The sequence below is a fragment of the Crinia signifera genome, chromosome 1 (genome assembly GCF_055691185.1).
Source record: "Crinia signifera chromosome 1, ASM5569118v1, whole genome shotgun sequence".
Lineage (NCBI taxonomy): Eukaryota > Metazoa > Chordata > Amphibia > Anura > Myobatrachidae > Crinia > Crinia signifera.
This window is the reverse complement of record NC_139217.1, coordinates 154,948,798-154,966,431: the sequence shown is the minus strand read 5'-3', so window position 1 is coordinate 154,966,431 and position 17,634 is coordinate 154,948,798. Positions and strand designations below refer to the sequence as shown.

General features: G+C 41.1%; 1 protein-coding gene across 1 annotated transcript in view; it reads right to left on the bottom strand.

The window, feature by feature from the left end:
- Window positions 1-17,634, bottom strand: part of LOC146062888 (fibrillin-2-like) — a 55,694-nt gene that overhangs the window by 23,625 nt on the left and 14,435 nt on the right. Inside the window, exons 12-39 of the mRNA XM_083174896.1 lie at window positions 16,461-16,598; window positions 15,756-15,806; window positions 15,386-15,511; window positions 14,099-14,326; window positions 13,592-13,717; window positions 13,300-13,428; window positions 12,908-13,033; window positions 12,632-12,757; window positions 11,201-11,323; window positions 10,369-10,494; window positions 10,041-10,166; window positions 9,822-9,944; window positions 9,259-9,381; window positions 8,864-8,989; window positions 8,418-8,540; window positions 7,976-8,098; window positions 7,699-7,860; window positions 7,535-7,603; window positions 7,280-7,405; window positions 6,236-6,361; window positions 3,965-4,114; window positions 3,167-3,238; window positions 2,956-3,081; window positions 2,320-2,445; window positions 2,049-2,174; window positions 1,852-1,968; window positions 1,376-1,504; window positions 358-477 (exon numbers count right to left, since the gene is read on the bottom strand). Of these exons, the coding sequence (XP_083031022.1) occupies window positions 358-477; window positions 1,376-1,504; window positions 1,852-1,968; window positions 2,049-2,174; window positions 2,320-2,445; window positions 2,956-3,081; window positions 3,167-3,238; window positions 3,965-4,114; window positions 6,236-6,361; window positions 7,280-7,405; window positions 7,535-7,603; window positions 7,699-7,860; window positions 7,976-8,098; window positions 8,418-8,540; window positions 8,864-8,989; window positions 9,259-9,381; window positions 9,822-9,944; window positions 10,041-10,166; window positions 10,369-10,494; window positions 11,201-11,323; window positions 12,632-12,757; window positions 12,908-13,033; window positions 13,300-13,428; window positions 13,592-13,717; window positions 14,099-14,326; window positions 15,386-15,511; window positions 15,756-15,806; window positions 16,461-16,598 (3,492 nt within the window). The remainder of the gene's footprint in view (window positions 1-357; window positions 478-1,375; window positions 1,505-1,851; window positions 1,969-2,048; window positions 2,175-2,319; window positions 2,446-2,955; window positions 3,082-3,166; window positions 3,239-3,964; window positions 4,115-6,235; window positions 6,362-7,279; window positions 7,406-7,534; window positions 7,604-7,698; window positions 7,861-7,975; window positions 8,099-8,417; window positions 8,541-8,863; window positions 8,990-9,258; window positions 9,382-9,821; window positions 9,945-10,040; window positions 10,167-10,368; window positions 10,495-11,200; window positions 11,324-12,631; window positions 12,758-12,907; window positions 13,034-13,299; window positions 13,429-13,591; window positions 13,718-14,098; window positions 14,327-15,385; window positions 15,512-15,755; window positions 15,807-16,460; window positions 16,599-17,634) is intronic.

The following is a 17,634-nucleotide window of genomic DNA, read 5'->3' as shown; positions in this document are numbered from 1 at the left end:
GAAATTAAGAAGCCGTGCAATCAGATCTGAATCAGGCCTGCTGTGCATGTTGTGGACATTACCTGTATGCTACAGCAAAGTAAATGGTTTCCCTTGGGAAACAAAAAGAAATGAAACGTACCATCATATGTACTGTATACTATTACACTAGCAGGTATTACTGCAGTATACTGACACCCGCAGTTACACAACAAACTTACTCGAGTCTACAGAACCATCACAGTGTCTGGGGCATTTATTCTAAAATTAGGATGTAAACCCGTGAAAAGGCCGCAGTGATTATAAAGTAAATGAGTAGTTGCTGGGAAAGTATAAACACACACATGGACACACAGGTAATGTTAGCCCAGCACTCACCTATGCAGTTGTCATTCTGCACTGCATATCCTGGGGGACAGATGCAACGGAACGATCCTTCCAGATTGTGACATGTTCCTGGAGAGCAGGTGCCGGGTAGGCTAATGCACTCATTAATATCTGCAGAACAAAACAAATGAGCCTCATAGTTAGTAATATCGCCAACACAACACCTTATAGTTAATTGCACGTTCTTACAGATGCTGCATTATGATATCATACAAAGAAATACCTTGAAAATGAAATATATTACAATTCCATACCTCCCAACAGTCCCGATTTTAGTGGGACAGTCACGATTATCAGGGACTGTCCCGCTGTCCCACCCGCGGCCGACTGTGTCCCGCGGTGAGGGGGTCTGCTGGGAGTCCCCCCTGTCGGCTGCTAAGCAGCGGGGAATAAACACTGTGCGCATGCGCACAGAGTCTATTCCCGCAGCCGGGGGGCTGGGGGCATGGCTAGAGGCTCACAGAGCCTCTGGGTCATGCCCCCATAGCGGCAAAATGGGGGTGTGGCCTCGCGGGAGAGCCGCGAGTATAGGCCACACCCCCGAAATTAGGCCACTCCCCCGAAATTTTCGGCACGCCTGAGGCGCGCAGCAACTACATCCCTCCTCCATCTCCTCCAAAGTTGGGAGGTATGCAATTCTTCTCCTGTAAGGTGCTTACAATACTGTTCTTTATATTCAAATTCTATTTTTTTCTGATCACATTTTTTCTCGTGTGAAATAGTCTATTTTGCAAATGAAACCTTTCTTATATTTTTCCATTAGTTATACACCTTTCACATCGCCAAAATAACCTAGGTTGCTGACAAGACGACCAGGTCAAGTTGCGGTGTGAAATCACCAAACCGTATAACCCGAGTCGAGCAACTCGGCAATTCGACCAGGGGCATAAGAAGGGATAACCCAGGTCACCCTCTGTAACACCCATTTTAACATCACAATGCCGGGTCGCACCCAGGACTACGGGAACATAGTTCTTTGTAATTACCCAGAGTCAGTGCATGTACTTACCCACACAATTCTTTCCATCAGGAGTGATCTCATAGCCTTCATGACACAGACATTGGAAGGAACCCACATTGTTGATGCACTGGCCATTTCTGCACACTTGTCCAACCAGGGAAGAGCACTCATCTATGTCTGTGTGGTAAGAGGACAGTAACAGGGGGCTTAGAATAACGTGCATTCAATTCCTAATGGTCTCTGCTGCCATCTACTGGTAAAGTGTATTACTAATTCTATTACTAATAAAAATAAAGTGGATAAATCCTTATTATAAATGCAATGTTCAAACTTTTACTGGAATGCCATGAAACAGAATGTTAGTTGTAAAGGAATAACAGCACAATTACTTGCACACTTCTGCTTATATGAAGTAAGAGGTATGAGTCTGTTATCCTGTCTCACCATTATGAAGAGTACAGATCGTACATAGTATATTTATATAAGTAGACAGCAAAATAGTTTCAGTGCCAGCATTGTCTTACCCATGCAATCATTGTTGTGGGTGAGTTCGAAGCCAGGGAAGCAGAGACAGTTATATGATCCAACAGTGTTCTTGCAGGTACCATTGCCACAGGGCTGCCGATCACACTCATCGATATCTAACAGAAAGCAGTAATGTGTATGAGCAATATGTAGGCAGTGCATCATTTCCTATAGGCAGAGAAAGGCAGTCACTCACCCATGCACATGGTTTGGTCCGCACTTGCTTTGAACCCATTATGACAGATGCAGACGTAGCTTCCGGTTGTGTCCATACATGTTCCATGGCTACAGACATTAGGGATCTCATTGCATTCATTACGGCCTATGGAAAGCACAGCATGAAGGATAAATGTATGCTCAACACTGCGCAGGACAAGCTCATATGGTATCAGCAAGCATTTAGTGTATGGCAAAAATAAATAACAAACAATATAGCCAAAGTTAACTAGTCATAGATGTGTACTTACCAACACAGGCACCGCTCGGAGACAGCTTATAACCACTGGAGCATTCGCAACGATAGGAGCCCGGGATATTAATACAGTCAGCATTAATCTGGCACAGGCTCTCTCCACTGCTGCACTCATCAATGTCTGCCAACATAATAACAAACTGAAAGCTATAATGACCACTTCTAACCATACAGCATACAAACATAAACAGAATGGTTACAAAAAATAAATAAATGGAAAAAACATATATATAAAATATATCTATATATATATAACTATAAAACTATCTATCTATCTATCTATCTATCTATCTATCTATCTATCTATCTATATATATATATATAACTATAAAACTATCTATCTATCTATCTATCTAATTATCTATCTATCTATCTATCTATCTATATCTAGATAAATAGATAGATAGATAGATAGGATAGATAGGATAGATAGATATATGTGTGTGTGTGTGTGTGTGTGTGTGTGTGTGTAATCAGTAATGAAATAAGAAAGCACACAATTGTAAAAATATATTACGTATAATAAAAAAATATTATATGTGTAAGAGCATATTTTGTGTAGTAATATATAATATATGTTGGAGGGGATTTGTCTTTCTATATGGCGATGAAAAGCAGTGAGCTAGCAAACCTTCACAGATGAGGAGGATGTTGTTGTAGCTGAATCCCATTGGACATTCACAACGGAAGCTTCCAATCTGGTTGATGCAGACTCCATTGGTGCAAATGGCTGGAATTTCACTGCATTCATCAATATCTGTATTAAAGACAAGGCTGTAGATCAGTTGCTACTCTACCAACAAATAACCCAAATATAGTTTTAGGAAATACAGTTATCATACCCATAGGCTTGCCAGTTCGGATGTCAATGATAAAACCAGGTGCTTGATTTCCACAGAGAATTTGATATTCAGCTAGATAAACACAAAAAGGTATTCCCACCGTAAATGTTACAGTACACAACACTATCAAGCCATTCAGACTATCACTGTGAGTCTTCCTATGACATGTGTATGGATTAGCTGTAGCTAATGGAAAATGTCAGTCATAAAGCAAGTAGGGTAATTTATTGCATAAAAACATAGTAATGAATAAAGTAACAATCAGAGTGTCTATATTTGCAGGTCATATTAATAAAAGCTTAGAATGATGGGGTATAGGATATTATAATAATTAGAGATGACCATGGGAAATACATACTACAGACAACAAATAATTATCATGACTGATGCTTTTAGTGCCCCATACCAGGAGGCATAGGGGTTATTGGAAATATCACCCTGCCATAGACCATCTCCAGCACTGAGTGTCAACATTATGTCAATATTAGAGATGTTGAGAGGTCATCGGTGTTACACAGATATCGACATGAATGTTTATGGTGTGACATTTAACTGGAACCCAGAAAAACATATGTATCTGGATGCATGATCGTAATCAAATTTTTTCTATAGTACCGAATAGAGGAACTCTACCCCATCAATGACAGGATTCCATTTTACGCCACCACTTCTCTGTATAAGAACACCATGTACTGTACCAGTCGCAGCCTTGTATCTAGTCAGACAAATGATGCCTACACCGCACATGCGCTCTAAGAAGACAGCACTTGGGAATATACATTTTCATGGAATACTTACGGCTGGCGGTCACAGGACACGGCTCACAGGGTTTGTTCCAAGCTTTGCCAATGTTGTAAGAGCAGCAACACATTTTCTTTGTCATGTTGATTGATAGTTCATTCTCACAGGTGTCATTGTAATTCCGATAACACACGCTCTTCCTCATGTCTGCAGAGAAAAAGGAAGGTAACAGAACAGAGCTTTCAAAGATCTTAACTAACAGAAGAGGCATTCTGGTTGGCTACTTAGCCCTGCATATTAATAGCGATGAGCATACACGTCTTTCTATTACCGCTTTCAGACCGCACTCTAGACCCGGGTTATTGCCGAGTTCTTGCGGCCCCAACACGGATCAAGGTGCAGTCTGAAAAGACCACCACGGGTCGAGAAACACGGGTGTTCAACCCTGGTATTGACCAGGGTTGAACACGGCTATGACCCGTGTCAAGTGCAGTGTGAACGGGTGCCTGGGTCGAGCGACCCGTGTCCCGTTCACAGTATGGAGGAGGCAGCACTGTCAGCTCCAAGTACTGCCTCCTCCCATGCCCCCGATGACGCACCGCCGCCCAGCTCCGCCCCATGTGACGTCACCGACTCGGCAATATGCGGTGTCGGAACTTTTAGACCGCATATGCCGTGTTGCTTTGGGGATGGGACCCGTGTCCTAATCCCGTGTGCGACACGGCGTTTGCGGTCTGAAAGTAGTATAAGTTATATATGGTACATATGTGCGAGCTATATATATGTTTTGCAGAGAGCTTATAGTAAAGTATTAATGATATGGCTTGGTGTCCATATTCAGAGAGTCAGCATTGTTAATGTAGACATAATGACAGCATTCCTTGCTGATGGTACATTATTGCTGACTGTATGGTAGTGCACCCTTATTGTACTGCACTTATGGACACCTCTGATCTCCTCCAATAGCAAGGGTCTGCAAGTGTTAGAACAGTGCAGTACAAATCCCTGCTGATGTTGTGCTTTTGTAGCACACAGCAAACATAACACAGTGCATATGCACTTACGTCATAGACCATAACATACACATAGTAGACTAGATCCATTAACCCCTTCCCGAAATTTGACGTACATTTACGTCATGGTCGGGATGTACTTCCCGACACATGACGTAAATGTACGTCATGACTTTAAACTGTCACCGCGTCTATAGACGCGGTGACAGAGGGACGATGTCTGCTGTCCCTGACAGCAGACATCTTCCCTCATTGCCCAAGGGGGGCACCGATGCCCCCCCCCCTCAGCGATCGCTGCGATTGGCTGTTCAAACGTGAACAGCCAAAAGCAGCGTTTACTGTGTTAGGTGTATAATTTTGACTCTGCTGCCCCCTAGTGTCCAAAAAAAATAAAAGGAGTTTGAAATAATGATTAAAACATAAAGTAGACATATGATCTTTGTTAGTTATGAACTATTTTGAGTGGTATGATTATTTGTCTCACAAGCAGAAAATTTAACATTTTGCAAATTGCAAAATGTTTAATTTTTTTATGACATTTTGGTATTTTTCACAAAAAAAAAAAGACTGTATCGACCAAAATTTACCACTAACTTAAAGTACAATGTGTCACGAGAAAACAATCTCAAAATCACTGGGATAAGTAAAAGCAAAAAAAAGTTATCCCCACTTAAGTGATACATGTCAGATTTGAAAAAAAGGCCTCTGTCAGGAAGGCAAAAACAGGCTGCGTCGGTAAGGGGTTATAAAGGGCCTGATATAGAAGTGGAAGCAGATATGGCAGTGACTTTTGGCAGTCTGTCACCTGAGGCTTCATGTAATGGTGCTACAAATCTTTCCCCTGGTATACATCTCTGTGTAGGAATGTGGGAATGTGCATGGACTCAGACAGCCACTTTCAGCATCTGTAGATGCTGTAATACGCACCATCAAAACTTGCAAAAGCCTTATGTCAGGGGTAGAATTACCATCTGAGTATGGTCTCCAATGAGAAACGATGAAGCATCTGAGTAAGCAAACACTTTACCCCCACAACCCTTCCATAAGCTGGACCATCTCTTTGCATCTGTGTAGCCACCTCCCACTAACTGGCCAGCATATATCCAGGAGACTTCTGATCTTGGGTATCTCAATCACAGCTGCAACTCTGAGCATACACACTGTGTAATGCATGCACCATACCACTATTTAGGGACATCACTCAAGTCTGTGAACATCGTCCTTCTGTGCAGCTCTGAATCAGGCCCAAAATATACAACACAAATAAAGGCAGCATAGAGGAAGCAGTCAGATTGGGTCCAGGACCCATACATACCCATACAGTTGTTTCCTCCGTTAATTTGCATATACTCTGGTGGGCAAACACAGGTGTAGTTCCCTAATGTGTTATAGCAAGTACCAGGACCACAGATGCCAATATGAGCAGAACACTCATCAATGTCTGAAAATAAACATAATAATTATTCAGTTCCACATTGTGTAATCGCCAGGTCAAATATAAATAGTATATGTAATAATATTATATATTTTTCTTCATCTTTGCTCCTTTAGCCATGGCTAGCCATGGCTAGCCATGGCTATTCTATTGTTCTCAGCTGCAATACGTATTGTATTGCAGTTGAGAACAATAGATTAGCCATGGCTAGCCATGGCTAGCCCTGCCCAAAGGAGCAAAGATGAAACCTGCTCCTACTGTATGTATTTAGGATATTTTTTATCTATCTATCTAGCTATCTAGCTATCTATCTATCTTTATATCTATCTTTATATCTAGAACGGTTTTGTTTATTTGCAATCACTGTTTAACATAATATTCAGTCATTAAAATATAACAAGTTCATGGGCTTTTTGGAATTAAATATAACCTCAAACTCCTCCTATGGCCAAAGGTACACAACTATTATAGGCTCGTGTAGCAGCTGTTGCAAACCCCCCCCCCCAATATTATCACAATGGCTACAAAAAGAAAAAAATTCCATTTCCCCAATGTTACCCCGTTTATTGTTTTATTTCCAAATGGACTGGTTAGTACTGTATGTTCACTAGACGTGGAATCACACTCAGCTAAGTTTTTTGCTGTATGGCTCCCTTATCTAATAACACTACCATCCTCTACTGAAGACAATGTTCGTAAAATGGTGAGTTTAACAACATGGTACGATATGGAAACTCTCTCCAATGGTTCTGTATTGTTTTAAGATTAACTGGGACAGTATCTTATTTAACAATACTATTAGACATTTATTCATAAAAAGGGCACTATTTACTAATATATATATATATATATATATATATATATATATATATATATATATATATATATATACACAAAGTTAGAGCAACTTGATTGTGTGTTTACCTTCACAGATGCGGGTGTCCTCATTCAGATAGTAGCCAAGGGGGCACTCACACTGGAAACTCCCAAAAGTGTTCACACAGTTTCCACCTTGGCACAGACCGGGTAGTTCCTGGCACTCATCAATATCTTTTAATAAAATACAAAAATAATGTTTTCTGCTAGGCTGAGGAAGGGGTTCATGTTGCCTAACATAAATAGGTAAAATGTGGGGGTTGACCCTATTAGCATAACATAACATAAATGTAGTCAACATACCTTCTAAAATAACTGTAATGGGGTTTGGCCTAAATCCTTCACCTCCCGGGCATAGGGTCTTGTATTCAGCTGTAAAACAAGACAGAAAGATGTATTGGTCATAACATAATCTATTGATCTTTCTAAATATGTAGATACCAACAAAAAGCTTTTTTGTAACTTACTGGAGTTGGCCAGGGGGCAGCTTTCACAAGGGTTTCCCCAAGCACGTCCCAAGGAGCAGCAGCAGGATGCCCTTGTAACGCCAACTCCAATCTCAGCACTACAAGCAAGACCAGCATCTCCCCTCGTCAGAGTTTCCAAGTAGCAGTTTCCAACTCGCGTGTCTACACATTGAGAGTGAGAGAGCGAGAGAGAGAGAGCGATAGAGAGGGGTGTTCAGTTAAGGAATCCATAGTATTCCATTATAAATTATACAGTTGATTGAGTACTTTCACTTACCAACACAGCCCACACCAGTGGGATTCAGCTCAAAGTCCTGTGGGCAGTTACACAAATAGCTTCCTGGTGTGTTAACACACAGCCCATTGATACAGTTCACAGGGTCTGCACACTCATTCACATCTGGAGAACAGAGACACAGGGATAAACCGCAGTGCAAACAAAACCTAATGTTAATACTTTTGAATGTTTGGCTTCCATGAGCAACTCCTTACATTTCGAATGCAACCAATGGATCCATCTACTTATATTACTATTCACAGTCTATGACCTCAGGAATTTTTGGGTGTGTATTAAATGAAGAGGTGGTTATAAAATAAACATTTATGATTAAAAAATAAACTATTGAGACACACACATCATCTCTATTGTTTTTTCTTGTCCCTCTTTGCCAACCTCTTCGTAATAGTTGACATTTGTATTTTTGGTTTTATTATCTCACCAGTACAGTTTCCTCCACTTCTATCCAGTTCATAACCATCGTCGCAGACACAGCGGAACATTCCAGGCAGATTCTGGCAAGTTCCAAAGACACAGATGTTCTGGAACGTACATTCATCGATATCTGAAGGGTTACCAGAGAACCGTGTCAATTTACAGATAAAGGAGAAGGATGAAAGAAAGTAACTAAGCTGATACACTTTGCAGGCTTATATGTCATTGGTAGACAAACACCCTATCATACCATAGGTACCATAGATTCTGTGGGTGCTCAAGGGCCCGAGCACCCACAGGAATTAATGAGCACCCACATGCCCGTAACTCCAGAGTCCCAACGCCGGGCCACTGTACTTGCGTGTTGAGCCTTTTAACAGGCTTGAGCACCCACCAGCAAAAACATAAATCGGCACCTCTGTATCATACAGTAGATATGTGAGCACCACACACCTTGGCAAGCCTTGCTGTCCTCTGTAGGAGTAAATCCCATCTCACATTCGCAGCGGTATCCACCGGGGGCATTTAAGCAGTGACCATTCTCACACAGGTTTACATTGTCGGCGCACTCATCAACATCTATTAGAAAGGGTAAAAGCAAATTAACACGTAAACTGAGACAATAGAAAAATGATCATTGGAGTTATGAAGGAGATATATATCTATGATAAATATATTGGGAATCAGCTGTGGTTATTCATTGGTGAATGATGTGACTCCATATGGAGGCATGGATTTAACAGCTATTAAATTACAAAGACAACCTAGTCACTCCAGTCCAGCACTTAACATCAAGACTCAATTGTGCTATTATTGAATATTTCTTGTTTCAAAATCCATTACTGTACCTGAGCAAGTAAAGCCGTCCCCATTGAATCCCTCATTACATGTGCACCGGTATGAGCCAGGGGTGTTCACACAATTGGCATTCACATTGCAGTTATGGTCTTCGGTGGAGCACTCATCAAGATCTAAGAAATGCCAGAAGGTAGGAAGGTTAATGGCTTCACTGGAACAGTTGGCAAGAAATTAAGGTGAAACTTATGCAAACAGCAAAATAATTAATTGCGATGACAGCGTTAATTAATATGTGTACCAACAGGCTTTACAAATTGCAGTAATTAATTTTTTTTGCAGCTAATAGTGAATTTCATTTATATTTGATAACTAGACAGCAACCTTGTTAATACTCCCCTGTAAAAGGAATCTGCTATACATCAGGATGACTGAATAAATTACAGGATGTCCATAGAGCAGAACCCATGAATGGGAAATTCTTAGTGCTCATTTTTCAGATTGCTATCTGCTATGTTTATGCACTCCAGTGCTCATATTAACTCAAAGAACCTTATTCAAAACTATTGTTATCTGACTATTGCTTCATGTAGAAGACCCAAATAGTTCAACTTACCAACACATTTAAGTCCATCACCGACCCACCCGGTTTGGCATTTGCACTTAAAGCTTCCAGGAACATTAACACAGGATGCATGGACATCACAGTTGTGTGCCCCAACTTCACATTCGTCAACATCTAGTAAAGTAACAAAGTTTTGTAAGATTGTGTACAACATCAAGCAGAAGTGGGCAAGAATAAAAAGGGCATACTGCTGCAGATCTCTAAACGTACCTGTGCATCCTGTATTACCCTTCTTTACAAAGTAACCCATCTGACAGTGGCAAATGAAGGAGCCTTTGGTATTTTCGCAATCTCCATGTAGGCAGATGTGGGGGTTCAAGTCACACTCATTGACATCTAAAATAAAGGAACAGGAGACATAAATAATGAGAACTAAAAACTATAACATAATAAAAAAAATATATTTAAGCTAGAGATGTTTCTTCCTGCAGGCTGCACAGTCACAAGTCATGAAAAATCAGTGACATTACACCAGGCAGCAGAACCAAACTACTGGCAGTTCTGTACAATGATAAGTATTTGGGCAAGACCATCTTACCTATACATGTCTTCATATCTAGAGAGGCCATGAAGCCATCGAAGCACAAGCAGCGATATTCTCCAGGGATGTTTGTACATTGTCCTCCATCACAGATGTCTGGGTTGTCCTCACATTCATCAATATCTGGAGGTGTAAAGGACATATGGTAACCTTACTTTATCTAAAATCAGTGAGTGCTATAAAGAAAACAGCTTATATTTCGTATGTACCTCACTGGCAGAGGCAGATACTAATATTGTTATAAAGTAATATCCAAACCACTAACTAGCCGCTAGATGACAGATTGGACAAAGGGCCTGATTCAGACCGGTTCACTAGGCTGAGTATGTTCGCCCGCTGCCCGCCTGCTGGCCGACTGAAACGCCCGTTCACTGATCGACCGAACGTTTTTTTTTCACCATTCGCAGATAAAAGTCAGTCTAGACTGACGTTTTTCTTGGCCAGAGATGGCCGAATTTGGGACAGAGGCTGACTCCACCAGCGTTCCCCTCCACCAGCCCCCTGTCTGCCCCTTTCCCTCCCCTCACAGTGCGAATGCCTCAGTGAGTGTGATACTTGCCTAAGGCGTTGGAACATGGGGGTTTGCACATGCACATATTCGCACCTGCACAGACCCCTAACATCAGAAATGGGGCTGAATTTCGGCCCCAAAGTTTATAAAACTTTCCAATCTCATTTACCAGCTCATAAAGCCCAAATCTATGATAATTTTGAGCAAATAATCCATATAAATAAATGATACAAGATCATATTGCAGAATGCTATTTTTCAAGCTTCAACCATATCATTGTGAAACTACCAATAAGACGTATTCTGTTATACTTCTTACCTGCACAGGATCGCTTGTCTGGCATAAGGGCATAGCCTTCACTACAGCTACATTCGTAGCTGCCTTCTGAGTTGGTACACTGGGTGTCACATCCTCCGTTCATGATTGTACACTCATCAATATCTGCATTACAGGTAGTGAGAGATAAACAGTAGTTACATAGAAGGCTATGTTTAAAAATCGGATTATGCAATCTCGACAATTTTTGACCAGGATTGCCAATAGGGAGAGCCCTTCCATTACCGCTTTATTGTGATAATCATTTCCAAGGAGTAGGGTCATGATAGTGCCACCTAATGAGAGCTAGGGAGCTCAGACTGTTGCTTAGAAGAGGTAAGTATGTGCTTCCCATTTAAGCCCTATTAGGAGGACAGATCTGGGTAGTTTATAAGGTTAAACTCAATAGCTAACCAAGATGTCACCAATGAAGAGTGAAGGTTATCTAGGAAAATGTAATAGTATAATGTAATATTAGGAAGACCTCACCCACCACTGGGGAAGGGCTTCTTAAGAATATTGAAGTACATATTATAGTCTCAAGGGTCAACTGTCCCAAATGAAGTGACTGTTGAACTATGTGCAGAAGGGCGAAGGGAACCTCCACCAATAGGATCTCAAAAAGATCTGAAAATTTCCAAAAAGCCAAAGCCACTTGAAGATTACAAAAAAAAAGTTGGGGAATAGTTTCCTGCCATAGCAGGTCATAAAGTCAGAAATATCCCTAGGATATTTAAACTTTTTGTGTTGCCATCGCAAGTGGCTACACAAAAAGGAGTCAGCATCCTAAGGAGAAGTATTGACTTATAGTAGTTAATTGTATAACCCACAGCATGCTTTTTTATGATGCAGAAGACTATAACAATTGCGCAAGGGGGAAATTAATCTTCGGCAGTTCCTGATCTTCATTCCTTGGATATTGTGATCTAGTTTAATATGACAGGGTAATTATTTTTTGTTGTTGTTATAATTAGTTAAAGCAACCTTCCATTAGTAAGGTACAAAAAAGATGGAGGCGAATAAGATGGCATTGGGACCAGTGTCTATATCTCAAGTGTAAGAATCCCAAGAGGGGCTATTCTATTAACAAATGCCAACATGTGTCCTATGCCACATATGGAAGCTCTATAGAGTGGGGCTTATTACTATGTTCAGGTGAAAACATTTAATACAGATTGAGGCTGTTTTTATGGCTATATTAGGACATTTATTCTGTTTCAGATATATCCGTGTACTCTGCATCTGACCTTCTTCCCAGGGTGTTTCTTGGAATTTTTACAAGGAACTTCCCTTAGCTCATTAGAAGGGAATCCTGCTAAGTTTCCTTAACCTTTAAAGAATAAAAACTTGCTGACTGGAATAAAAATGCTCAGTGAGATCTCTATTGTGATATGTAGATTACATAAATCATTGTGACAGTAGCAAATGACTCACCAATGCAGCCCTGCCGATCAGGAGTGGGCTTGAAGCCAGAATCACAAGAACACTGGTAAGTTCCAATCATGTTAACACACCGCCCGTTCCTGCAGAGGTTGTCGCTCAGGGAACACTCATTTATATCTGGGGGAAAGATATTAAGTGATGTAATATGCCATAAGGACAGCTTTAATAAAAATAGAATCTTGTCTAAGCATTCAATTATTCGGCACATTGGCCTATATGGATTCTGTTTGTTGTACAATATAATATATATATTAAGCTGTGTCATACCCACACAGGCGTTGCCTTCCGTAGTCAGCTCATGACCAAGAGGACATATACATTCAAAGCTGCCTTCAGTGTTAACACAGGTGCCTCCTCTACACAGCAGTGGGTCTCTCTCGCACTCATCAATATCTGCACCAAAGAGAAGATGACATCAGTAAACCAAGGAAAGGAAGTTATTAGTGACATCATCTACACAAACTGATATTCAAAATAAGCAGAAAAATACAATAAGTACAATTTGAACTAAGTACATTATCTTTATAATACAGAATATTCTGGTTTATCAACTTGTTTTGCAAATGTGTAAAAGATATCAAGTTTTTGTGGCAGATAATGGTTGGTTGAGGATGATATAAATACTATGTGTATGTATATAGTATTATTTTTATAGTTACCCATGCAGTTCTTCATCATCATGAAGCCACTCTCGTAACCATCAAAACATTCGCACTCAAAGCTCCCCGGAGTATTGACGCATGTCCCTTGTCCACATAGGTCCGGTGAAATCCGGCATTCATCTATATCTGTAATAGTTCAAAGAAACATGGTAAATACATGTGATAGCCTCTTCTGGCAGATTACAGGGTCTATGCTTTATCCGTTCTATATCTGTGGTACATATTAATGATAAATGAGCATTTTAGCCACCCATAGGGCCTCATGTTAGACTTTACAAGTGCTCTTTACCTGTACAGTTTCTTTCTTCAGCATCTAAAGCAAAACCGCTGTCACAGATGCACCTGAAGCTCCCAATGCTGTTTCGGCATGTTCCGTGACTGCACAAGCTGTTGAACACCTTACATTCATTCACATCTATTAGGGAGCAAACATATATTGTATAGTGTAAGTAAGGGATAGCAATGCAGCAGATTAACACTCATACTGTATGTAATAGGAAGAAAAGATATCTATTATATAATAGAAACATTGACATACATTTACAGTTTATATTAATCATGCATCTGTATACTTTGAAGGAGTGATTAAAATGGATACAATGGGAAGTGAGGCATATATTATGGGTCATTTATAAACCTTTAGGCTTCAAGATTTACAATTATTATTATTTTTAATATAGAAAATGAAGTTTGGGTGACTTCTGACCTGAACCAATCCACCCACAGCACTGTTAAGATCAAAGGTTGAAGCACGAAGTGCAAAGGCCACATTTGGTAACTGAGGTGTGGACAATACCTTTGTAGAATGGCCGACCAGAAAGAATATCGCCTCTGTTAGCAAAGCCCGGCCCTCTTGGACAGGTGGTCTTATATTCATCACTCCCAGGTTTTGGACACTCCTCACAGTCAATGCCCCAGGCAGAACCCACAGAGCAGCAGCACATATCAATTCTGTATTTTCCAGGCAACGGGGCTGTGCATTCATCCTCATCCCATTTCATGTAGCACTGTTCAACACGTATATCTGAGCAGAGAGTGAAACCATACTGTGAATATCACAATCATCACACATTTATTTGTAAATCGCCAGGCAGAGGTATTAGTCATAGAATATTTTGTTAAGCTTGTTTTGTATTTCGAGCTGTAAAGACAATGGTACAGCACTTTGAGTCCTATTGGGAGAAAAGCGCTATATAAATATCATTATTATTATTAATATTTAATTACATATAAAATAAAAACGCAATGCAATTTTCATTACCTTCAAATTAATAATTGAATAGTAATAATTGACTGGTCTAGGTATGAGTTTCCAATTTAAATAGCAATTCCCAAATTTCCAAGTAACATTACATTTAATCAGAACAGACAAACTAAATTGGTCACAAGCATACCTAGCTACACAAGGAGGGATCAGTGACTCAGACTACTAACTTACTGTTTCTTATATACTAAGAGGAACAAATAAATCTCTAGAGTTCTCCAATTGGCTGAAAGTTAAGTTTATAAATAAGTAAACACTACTAATTGTTAAAATATTAGTATAAATTACTTACCTGTCAGGCCTATCGTACTGTACTGTATAGTTACTTTGTCATTAATGTCCAAAGTAATTCAAAAGCACAAAGACTTCATTTAAAGTAGTTCTACAAGGAATAATGCACTTTATTTATCAATATGGTGAAAACTACAGTTATTGATAATGCCCCTTTTATCCTACCAATGACGGCCACTGCTCCCTGATTACCATCTCCCATAACCAAATATAGGATTACTCCCATGCAGCTCTCAACCTCTGGTATCCCCTCCCTTTCTGTATAAGGTTATCACCCAGCCTTCATACGCACCCTAAAAGACAAGCATACCTTTTCTCTTCACCCAATCCTACCTTCCCTCCTGCTAACTCTATAATAGTTAACTCTTTAAATGTAAATTATCATCAGACTTCCCACAAGGATGAATAAACTCATACACATATTTATATACATACACATCTACCATATCCATATGTCAGAGAAAGAGGGAGGGTTGAAGTGACAAAGAACAATATCACTGTCATCAGATCAGTCCGCCTACTTCTTACCAACACAGTTCCTTCCAGACCCATCCAGAGTTAAACCCTCTGGACACTCGCACTTGAAAGACCCAGCAGTATTCACACAGCGTCCATTGGGACAAACCCCAGGGAAGACCTCACACTCATTGACGTCTGGAATGTAACAAGGAGATAGGAAAATTAGTTAAAAATGCATAAATATGGAATTTAATGCAATCACAGGATACATGTGGCAATATCATTAGATATTTGTGCAGAAAGACTATAAGGGAGTGTATCTATCCATTAGAACATGTTCTAGGGCAGAGCTAAAGAACCAGACAGACTGATGCTAAATTAGTCAGCTGTACATATTTTGAAATTAACTTTTTGCTTTTAAATGGATAATATACTTTACCTTCACATGCAACTCCTTTCTTCCTGGAGTATCCTCTAGGACATGCTGAGTCTAAATAGAGTTACATCAGTTTAGAAGTGAAATAATAAAATCACACGCTTTATAGATAATGGCCCTTATTCTTATTGAGTCGGACGGCTCCGTGTGCGGTTGGACGGCCGGTGTTTGGTATTTGCGTATGTGCAAAGGCGTATCTGCGCATGTGCGAATGCCTCGAACGTCGGACCACGGAGTGCGGTCTGTGCAGAAAACGATCGTACGTAACCATCCAAGCAGGGGGTGGAGAGGGGAGTGAAGGGCTCATTACCATATGCATACGCCTCGCGTTTCATGGGCGTTCCCATGAAAACGCTGGGCGTATGTATGGTAATTCGGCCGTGACGCACGTGTGGGGGGCGGACAGCTGACATAGCCGGATGTCAGCTGCCCGCCCATATCCCTGCTTTCATACGGAAAAATGTCCGAGTGATCTGGAGCACTCGGTGCTGCCTGACCGCTCGGTCCATCATTCGATGGTAGGCAACCATCAGAGGATGGGGGAGGTTCCCACAGATGGAGGAGGTGTTCACATGAAACATCCACTCGCGGTCCATTCGCTCAGCGTCTTACCACATTTGGACGGTGTGAGCGATCCGTACGGTAGGCATCCATCCGAATCAACTAGAATAAGGGCCCTAGTCACATGTTATTATTAAGGTCTTTTACCAATCTCGCAGCGCTCGCAAGGGCTTCCCCAGGCAGCTCCTAAAGTTGCACAGCATTCAGACTTCAGAGTGGCTCCATTGATGTTCACCTCACATCGGCCATCTTGAATGTTTAACCAACAAGTTCCTTTCATGCTATCTGCAATGCACAGAGGAAATACATGGGTTTTGTCAGAAAATAATACAATAAATAATACAGTATCATTTCAACATTGACAGCAGATAGTCTTCACCCTAGGTCAGTGCATAGACCTATTGTTAGTCATAGAGAAGTTAGCATTCAGTGACCTTAGCATTTGCACTTACAATGAACCTGTATATGACCACATGCTGTATAGACAGTATGTTGTCAGGTGTGGTTATGCTTTATTTAAAATTTAAGTATTTTATGCTAAATGGTACCTATCACATACAATTACAAATTATATGCAGTTAGTACAAAAGCAAGACCACCTATCTTTGTAATACTGGGTCAACTGGTGCCGGATGAGTGACCGCCATAATGCTGACTGTCATTTCTCCGACATCGGAATCCCAACTGTCAGTAGCCCATCAGTCAGAATACCATACCCACATAGAAGGAGAATAGAATAGGTGGCATGCGGAGCTTGCCATGTGCCCGTAGCGTGGCAAGCGCAGCAAGTGGCTTCAATGCACTCGCCCCCCTGTCAGGATTCTGACAGTGGGGATTCTGCTGTCGGCGATACAACTGTCGTATTCCCGACTGTCGGTAACTTATACCGGTACTTGTTTCCTAGTACGGCGCCCCCGATTTTGATCGTATACAATCACATTGCATGCAATATAGCGGCACCCTGATGGGTGCTTACAATGTTCAATGCACCCCCATTGTCAACGCCAGTGCAGCAAGCCCGCGAGGGAAGGCGGTACGAGTCCTCTGACCTTTTCATACCCCCACTATCCACGTCGGCGTGGAGTTAATTTTAGATAGTGTGGCAAACGCAGCGAGCCACCGAGCCCGAAGCGTGGCGAGTGCAGCGAGCCCCGCGGATACCTTCACAGCTATCCGCGTCCCTTTGCGGGCTTCACAGGTGTCCGCGTCCCCTCGCGGGGCTCGCTGCGCTCGCCAGGCTTCAGGCTCGGTGGCTCGTGAGCGCAGCTTTCACTGCCATACCAACAAAGTCCACTATATTGTTATGGAAGTAAATCTTTTT